The sequence below is a fragment of the Elephantulus edwardii genome, unplaced genomic scaffold (assembly GCF_000299155.1).
Source record: "Elephantulus edwardii isolate Elephantulus edwardi_28Jun2011 unplaced genomic scaffold, EleEdw1.0 scaffold00427, whole genome shotgun sequence".
NCBI classification, from domain to species: domain Eukaryota; kingdom Metazoa; phylum Chordata; class Mammalia; order Macroscelidea; family Macroscelididae; genus Elephantulus; species Elephantulus edwardii.
Window position 1 is genome coordinate 464,464 of NW_006400177.1, and position 8,993 is coordinate 473,456.

Genomic DNA, 8,993 nt, shown 5'->3' on the forward strand with positions numbered 1-8,993 from the left:
GGCGGGGGCGCGCGGACTGCCGTCGTCCGGGGACCGGGTCTCAGTGCTGGTCAGGCCAGCTGGCTCCGCGCGTGGCCCGCGGGTGCGTGTCTGCAGTCGCCGGTCCGAGGACTGGCCGGATGCGACCTCGTGCGTGGTTCCCCACGACGGAGCCTGGAAGCGCGTGTTGGGGGACTTGGCGGTGTGCTGAGTCGAGCGTGGGGACCCCAACACCCCCCGGTCATGCCATCGCGGCGTTAGCGCGGAACGTGGGGCGGCGCGGGGACCCCGGAGCCGCGGGGGAGGCGCTGTGCTGCCGAGGGTTCGAATCCACCCGCTGCCGCTCCCGCGTGGGGACAGCGAGGCCCGGGGCCAGCCGTGTGCGCGCTGGGTGGCCGCAGGCTCACCCCGAGGCCGGCGGGCGGGACCCACAGGCCCGGGCCCCTGCCTCGTGCTGTCAGGATGACCCCCTGTGAACAGCATGCGCACCGGGGTCTGTCCGGCCGCCATCCGTATGTCCATGCAGCCACTGCGTCCCTCCCTCTGCTGGAAGGCCTCTCTCGGACCCTCCACCCCCCAGGGTGATGTCCTCCTACACTGCCGAGTCTGACCCTCCACCCCCCCGCATGATGGCCTTCTGCAGGCATGAGTCTCTTCTCTGACATATGCCTGACGAGTATGAGACCGTGTGCCACCGCCCTTGCCTCGAAGGCGCTGCCCCTTCTCCAGGACGGACATGTCTGTCCTCTTGGCGTCCAGGGCATGGACGTTCAGGACGTTGTCCAGCACCGCCACTCAGCAGTGTTAGCTCAGCTTTCTCAGGACCCTCTCAGCTGGACCAGCTTGATTTTTGCTTTGCTCCAAGTTCTCTGTGAAGTGGACGTTATGGTGCTGTCTCAGCCTGGTGGTGGTAGGCTGTGTGCTGACTTCTTGCCGACCCTCCAGTGTTTCAGAGGCGGTTAGTCGCCTGGCAGGAGCAGCCGGTGGATGTCATGTGTTGTGAGGACTCTGAACATCTGCGGGTGTCGCGCCCCCGGTCAGCACACAGTTGGCCTTCTCCAGAACCTTTCCACTCACTAAAGACCTCACAGTGTGCCAAGCGTTTGGAGCACCTTGCAGAGGCGGCTTCGTGAGAAGGAGTCGTATTGCCAACCCCACAACCAGTGGTTTGAATCTCCCAGCTGCTCAGGGAAGAAGGATGAACAGTCTTCTGTGCAGTTTACAGCCTCTGAAGCTTGCTGAGGGCCACCTGTGGGTCGGTTCTGACGTCATGGCCCCTCATGACAACTCTCGGAGCAGTGTCTGTTTCTGCTCCCCACTCTCTCTGGTGGCCTAGTGGGAAGAAGCTGCGCTGCACTCCCAAAGGCACATAGTTCAAATCCACCAGCAGCTCAGTGGGAGAAGAGTGGCAGTCTTCTCCCGTGGGATTAGCTGTGGATTGATTCCAACTCAGCAGCACACTTCAGCACCTGTTATATTATCCTCATTTTATAGGTGAGGAAGGTTGAGGTTTAGGGGACGGCGGGGACTCATCCAAGTCACACAGCTCTCAGTAAGTTCTAGAGCCTGGACAGCATTAGTCTTTTTCCAGAACACGTATGTGAATGAATGCCTTCAGTTACAGTTAATAAACTAGTAGATGGTGTAGCTAAAAACGGGATAGTTTTAAAACAGGTAATGCGGGAGAGATGTTTTTGTACTTTTAAAGAGTATCGGGGTTTTGATCCAAGAAAAGGTTTGTTGCTGGTAACGTGTAACACCGCGGTGGGATTCACAGCTGGACCTGGGGTATGAAGAGTTAGGGACTCCACATTTTTAGAGCTTGAATAAATGCGAGTTGACATCTCTAATCAGAATGAAATGAAAATTTCCATTTAACACGTTTTTAGCATTTTTAAATTTTACAAATATTATTGTTGTTATGTACTCTTGAGTCGGAATTGGGCCCTAGCCACTGAATTTTCAGAGGCTATAAATCAGACAGGAGGAGATTGCCCGTCTTTCTCCTGTGGAGCAGCTGGGGGATTCAAATGCGGCTTGACAGCACAGCTCCTTACTAGTTGGCTTTACAATTTTCATTCAAAGAAGGAAAAAACATGGGCTTTTCTTTATAGTCAGCTTTAGTCGTGCTTTAGATATTACTGGGATTGGAGCCAGTGACACTGTACTAATCACGACAAAGCTTTCAGAACTCAAACTGAAGCATTCTGTATCTTCTGTTCAGTTTATACCGGGTAACTTAATTAAAATTGCTGAGCAGGAGATGGCAATTCACACTCAGAAAGATTCACAGGTATATGGGAAAATGAATAAATTCTGTTTATATTAAATATAATTAAGTTTTGAGTTGTTCCTTTATTTGGCAAGTGTTTATTGAGCCCCTTTTCACCTCAGGCTGCTTACGATGTGCTCTGTCACTTCCTGAGCCTTTCTTATGACAGACACAGGGCATACAAAGCAAGCATGGAGTGCCTGCCAGACAAGGCTGAGGTAGCAGCCTGACCTGCCATTGTCCACAGGCAATGAGAGTTGAGCTGTGGGAAATATCTGTCATATCAAAGTCATTGCCAGCCTGTTGGTTCCAAGCGTAGCCAAGGCTGTAGTGTCCTCCAGGCTCCCACATGTTGTATATTATTTTACAGGTTCATTGTTCTTCGTTGCTGTGTAGTATTCCATTGAGTGAATGTATCATAGTTTTCTATCCATTAGTTTCTTAATGGACATTTGGGTTGCTTCCATTACTTTGTTGTTGTGAGTAATGCAGCAGTTAACAGGGTGAGCATATATCTGTTTGAGTTGTGACTCTGGTTTCTTTAGGGTATCTTCACAGTAGTGGAATTACTGGATCAAAAGGTATTTCTGTTCCAACTTTTTGAGAAAGTGCCAGACTGCCTTCCATAGTGCTTGCACCAATTTACACTCCCACCAACAGAATTCCAATCTCTATAACCTCACCAGCATTTGTTGTTTGCTGGCCTTTTAAACTATGCTGTTGTTCCTGGGGTGAGAGGACAACCTCATACATGTTTTGATTTACATTTTTCTGTTAGCTAGGAATTTGAAACCTTTTTCCATGTGTTTGGCCATCAGAATGTTGTCTTTGGTGAAGTGTCTGTTCAAATCCTGTGCCCATTTTGCAGTTGGGTTGTTTACCTTTTTCTTGTTGAGGTGCTGGAGTCTTCTGTAAATTTTAGATATGCGCTCCTTGTCAGGTTTGTCATTGTCAAATATTTTCCTCCATCTGTGAGTTTCCTGTTAATTCTGATGTGCATAGGGATTTGATTCTTAGAGGGTCCCATTCATCTATTTTGTTCTCTCCTGGTTGTAGGAGAAGCATGTCTTTTGAGTTAGTAGTACAGCCTTGCAGACTGCAGCACCAGAGCTTGTGGGTTCAGTCCCACAGACTCCCCCAGGTCAGGAAATGTCACACCTCAGAGCCTGTGTTCAGTCTTACAGACCCCGCAGTGTGGGGAATGTTACACGTCAGATACTGTGTGTTCATCTCTACAGACCTCACATTGGCATTCAGTCCCAGAGACTCCACAGGGCAGAGAATGTTGCACCTCAGGTACTGTGTGTTCTTCTCTATAGATCCCACAGGGCAGGAAATGTCACCCCTCAGATACTGGGCATTCAGTCCCACAGACCCCACAGAACTGGGAATGTCCAAGTAAATTGAGCTTATGACCACTGGCTTCCTAGTGTAGAAAAAAGTTATGTGTGTTGGGTACCATCCAGCTGGTTTTCAGAGGCAGTAGCTTGCATGGGAAATAACTGCCCATCGTTCTCCCACAGAATAGTATACAGAAAGCTTAAACTAGCGTACAACTTGGCAAGATGTGATGCCGAAGTGCTCAGTGAACATGTTCTGTGAGACATGGGCTGGGAAACCTGCACAGCAAGTGTCATCACAGACCTTCAAGCTGCAAGATGCTCACTGTCTTCAAAGCACAGTAAAGCACAATGCAGCAGAATGAGCTGTGCCTGCAGAGATGGTCCTGAGGGGCAGAAGTCACTGGAGCCAGCGTCCTCTGGTGCTGGAGACCCGAGTTCAAACAGTGACTGCCAAGAGAAAGCCTGGGGAAGGCTGGCGTTTTACACTTCTCATGTAGACACAACATTAACTTTTCCAACTTCCCATTAAAACCTCAAAGGCACTTTAAGAAACATGGTGCTGCTTCAGGCATTGTTGGTTTTAAAACTTCCCAGGTGATACTAATATGCAGCTAACAGTTCATTTAAGGACATGAAATAGAGTTGGCAGATGACAATTCAGGTTCCCTTTTCAGTTTTTCTCCATTGAGTGTTGATATTTATAGCCCGTGCTTATGTATGTCTAGCTATTTCACTATGAACTAAAGAAATTTTTAAAACCTTTTCTTTCAGCCGCCTGATGGCATTGAAACGAATGGGAATTGTAAACGATTATGAGGTATGACAAACCTTTCCAAGTTTTTAAAGAGGATTTAAATTTAGAATACTTTCTTTTGACGTCGGATGAGAGTACTAATCAGCATGACATAACATTGTATTTTGCAGAAAATTCGCACTTTTGCTGTTGCCGTCGTCGGTGTTGGTGGAGTTGGCAGTGTGACTGCTGAAATGCTCACAAGATGTGGCATTGGTAAGGTAAAAGCATTTGTCTCTGCCTCTCATGTAGGGCGCCTTTCACTCCTGAACGAAATCAGGTACAGATTAGAGGAGTATTTTCTATATACTAATGGTTTATTGATTTGGAATGTTTTTATTCATACACTGCTTTCTATCTGATGGGTTGAGGCCCATCCCCACCCAAATGGACACTGATAGTGTAAAAAAAAATGACCAGCTTGTGTTCAGAAGTGCCTAGGGGTTTATACAGAATGAAGTAGCCCTGGTGGTCCCCATTGGTGGGTACTTGCACTCTTCCTGCTCCCTGCCTGTGAGTCTCATGTCCATCAATCTTTCTGTACCTCTCTGTGTCTTCCCTTTCTTTAGTGATGGTGAACTGATCATCCCCTAACTTGATACTTTCCTTTCACCCATCTTCATGTGTGCCTGTTATCTGTTATTTTTTATTCCCATCAATTTCCCTTCTCTGTCCTTGGTAACCGCCCAGAATGGTTCTGTCTGTGTGTAAACATTTCCTCAGCTTTTTACAGCAGTGGTCCTTTTGTGGGTGACTTATTTCACTCAGCATAATGTCTTCGAGGTGCAGCTTTGTTCTGTGAAATCGTCGTTGTTTTTAGTGTTCCATAGCACTGCATCATGTGGCTAGACCATTTGTTGATCTGTTCATCCAGTGATGAACACATAGGTTGTTCCTATCTCTTCGCTGCTGTAAAAATGCTGCCGTGAATGTGGGTGTGCATTCATCTGTTTGTGCTGTAGCATTTATTTCTTTGTGATATGTACCTAGCAGTAGGGTTGTCAGATCAAATAATATTTCTGTTCCCAGCTTTCTAAGGAAAGGCCAGATTGTTTTTCGCAGTAATTGCACCGTGGTTAGCTGCCTCTTTGAGCTTTGCTGTTACAGCAGCTATCATGGCATGAGACAATAGCCGGTTGTTTAGATTTACATCTCCCTGACGTTAGCTAGAGAGCTCTGGTGACTTAGTCGTAAGGAGATGTGCTGCCCACTCAAAGGCAAGTAACTCGAATCCACCAGCTGCTCTGTCGGAGCAAGATGGGCAGTCTCTTCCTCTGCGATTTACAGCCTCCAAAAAGCCACTCGAGGGTCGGCCAAGGGTTGCTTCAGACTCTTAGGACTTGTTTTGGATTCTGTGAGTCAGTTTGGACTGGATGGTACACTATAACGACAACAAACCTTAGGTGGTATTTTATTGTTAAACCTCTCAAATGTTAAGTCCCGTCGTTTATTCTTCGTTATTTTTGTTTGGTTGGTTTTTTGGTAATTTTTGCATTAGAATGCCACTGTTTTTATTTTAGTTGCTGCTGTTTGACTATGACAAAGTGGAACTGGCCAATATGAATAGACTTTTCTTCCAACCTCACCAAGCAGGATTAAGTAAAGTGCAAGCAGCAGAACACACTCTGAGGTAAGTGGGCACATAGAGACCATACTGAATGAAGTCTTCCTTTGTATATTAGGGCATGAATTAACAACTTGTCGTTGTGTACCATCGAGTCGGAACTGACTCATAGCTGACCCACTGGCGGATTTTCAGAGGCAGTTAATCACGTGGGAAGAGACTGCCTATCCTCCCACGGAGCAGCTGGTGGACTTGAACCATGTGCTTTCGGGATTGCAGTGCAGCTTCTTGACATTAGGCCACCAGAGTTCCCTAAGCAGACCTAAATTTTTCTTTCTATAAATTTAGGTTTCAGTTAGACATAGGTTCTCTTACCTTATCAGCATGTGCTGGCAAACTTTACCTGCATTTGATGAAGTGGTAGTTCAGCATTTGTGGGGCATTTGGTTTCTGCCTCTTTGTCTCCTGTGTCCTCAGAGTGTGAAAGCACACGTAGACAGTGTGCAAACAAACCATGTGCCCATGACAGTTCCTGGAGTGGGAAGTCAGAATGTGCACTAACTCAGCCTGGATACCACTTGGAGTTCTTCCTCCAGCTATTTCAAACATAAACACCGTTGTTAGTCATGCAGAAACAGATGCAGATGTGATTGAGATCAGACTGGCTGCATGTGTCCAGTTGCAGTTGCAGGTGTCTGTCCTCCAGCGTCCTCAGACTGGGTGGGTGAGGACTGCAGCTGGTCCTTTCTGGGGCTGCACTCACTCCCCTGCGTGTGAACGGATCAGGTTGGGTGGAAATGCTCTTCTGAGCTATCCTCTGCACACCCTGGAACCTAGTCCTTCAGGGACCTTGGAGAGTCCAAGGGCACAACTTCTGGTTTTCATCCAGTGGCGGGTCCTTCTTAAACCTCTGCCTGCTCCTACTCTTTCAGCTGTTTCCCTTCTTGCTTTTCCTGTTCAGTTCTTACTGGACCTTTTTATAATCAGCCCCCTTCCCTCCTAGGAACATTAATCCTGATGTTCTTTTTGAAGTACACAACTACAACATCACCACAGTGGAAAACTTCCAACATTTCATGGATAGAATAAGGTAAAGTATGGGTGAAATTTTGTTAAACAATTATTAATATTAGAAGAACTTCTGATGACAGAGTTGATAGAAAGATATTTTTCTGTTTCTATAAGTGGGTTTTGGTGACATTTCTCTCTGTTAGTTCAATACAATAATTCTCAAAACACCCCCAATAAAATAATGATTTAACAAGGGATCTCAAGTAAGGTCCTTTGTTACTGATTATATTTCTCTATGAAAATTAATTTTTATACTTCGGACTGGCAAAACGAATGGCTTTCTTTAGCTGTCTTTTAAAACACCATTTTTGCAGGCTGAACATTTTTTGCACGTGTTTAGTGGGATTGATTAGTCCATCCTAAGCACCAGCATCGCTGTGAGTCTGAACATTTTCTCATCTTTAACAGAAACACTGTTCCTCTTCAGCAGGAAGCTCCCTTTACTTGACAGGAAGGTCCTCCTAGTAATCGCTAATCAGCTTTGGGGTGTTATGGGTAGGCCCTACAAGAGGGCTTATCTAACTGCTGGCTCGTTTCATGTGTCACGTTTCCAGCGCTCATCTCTGTTGTAGCTGTATCAGGACTGCGCTTCTCTCCACGGCCAAGCAGTGTCCGTGTGTGAATACCACGTGTTTGCCCGTCCATCTGCTGCTGGTCATTTAGGTAGTTTCCACGTTGTGGCTGCAGTTAAGAGTGCTGCCGTGAGCATGAGGCACAGGAGTTGTCTTTCTGAATTCTTGATTTCTATTCTTTTGAGGATATACCTAAGAATGTGATTGCTGAGGTCATAAGGTAATTCTGTGTTGCTAAAGAATCAGTGAGTGTTTATTACGTTTACATTGAAGAATGAACAAAGTCTGTGAAAGGTGTGAGGTGACAGTTATTGTTGTAATGTCGAGTCGGAACTGACCTTCGTCGGGTTTTCAGAGGCAGTTAATTGCACGAGAGGAGATTGCCCATCCTTCTCCATGTAGCAGCTGGTGACCTCGAACTGTGTGCCTTTGGGATTGCAGCGCAGCTTCTGATAGGTGACAGTAACTTACATAAACAGATTTTAACCCTTTTCCCTTTTGTTATAATTGTATCAATAAAGGATGGTGTAGGGGAGAGGAAGGTTCAGATCTGTTGTTCATAGTGACATTTGGCTTGATGGCACCTAAAAAACACACATTCAGTGAAACATAAAGTCCTAACAATAAATATAGAATGAACTCGTGTTGTCTCGTGATCATTTTTAACTAAGGTTTCTTCTCTTTGCCTAGTAATGGTGGGCTCGAGGAGGGGAAGCCTGTGGACCTGGTTCTTAGCTGTGTGGATAATTTTGAAGCACGGATGGCAATAAACACAGTGAGTACCTGCTCCACCAGGCAACACTCCTGGCGTGTCTGTTCCCCTACGCTGTCCATCAGTGTTTTAGATCCTAAAAATAGCTGTGAGTGTAAACCTTTACATGTGTGGTTTCTCCAAAATAAAATGGAACTTTGGTTCAGTAAATTTTTAATTGACATCTTGGTGTTTTCTGTTGCTGAATAATTTTAGAATTGGGTTTTACACTAACACATTGAAACCATGAACAGACCCTGGTTCTTATTAACTATAAATCTTCACACTGGTTGGCTGTTGTCAGTTCTTCCGTTGTGAAGGGGACTCCATTATTAGAAATGTCCTCTTTCATTCTGAAAATGAATTTTTAAAGAGCTTGTTAATTCATTTAGTTAAAGCCATAATTTTTTTTGTTGGAGTAATCTGTTAAATGACACTCGTCTGTGTTCTCAGGCTTGTAATGAACTCGGACAGACGTGGATGGAATCTGGAGTCAGTGAGAACGCTGTTTCGGGTCACATCCAACTCATCATCCCCGGGGAGTCAGCTTGCTTTGCGGTATGCACCGTTCACTCTGGCTCTCTCACTGTTAGGCCCTGACTCTGTAGAAAACACCATTCACTGTGGGCTCTCACTGTACACACCGTT

The 8,993-nt window shown here is 46.1% G+C and overlaps 1 protein-coding gene across 1 annotated transcript in view; it reads left to right on the forward strand.

Annotated features, from left to right (window-relative positions):
• The window catches only part of UBA5 (ubiquitin-like modifier activating enzyme 5), a 17,824-nt gene that overhangs the window by 276 nt on the left and 8,555 nt on the right, over positions 1 to 8,993 (forward strand). Inside the window, exons 2-7 of the mRNA XM_006902546.1 lie at positions 4,363 to 4,411; positions 4,519 to 4,608; positions 5,908 to 6,017; positions 6,955 to 7,041; positions 8,285 to 8,369; positions 8,799 to 8,903. Coding sequence (XP_006902608.1) covers positions 4,363 to 4,411; positions 4,519 to 4,608; positions 5,908 to 6,017; positions 6,955 to 7,041; positions 8,285 to 8,369; positions 8,799 to 8,903 — 526 coding nt within the window. The remainder of the gene's footprint in view (positions 1 to 4,362; positions 4,412 to 4,518; positions 4,609 to 5,907; positions 6,018 to 6,954; positions 7,042 to 8,284; positions 8,370 to 8,798; positions 8,904 to 8,993) is intronic.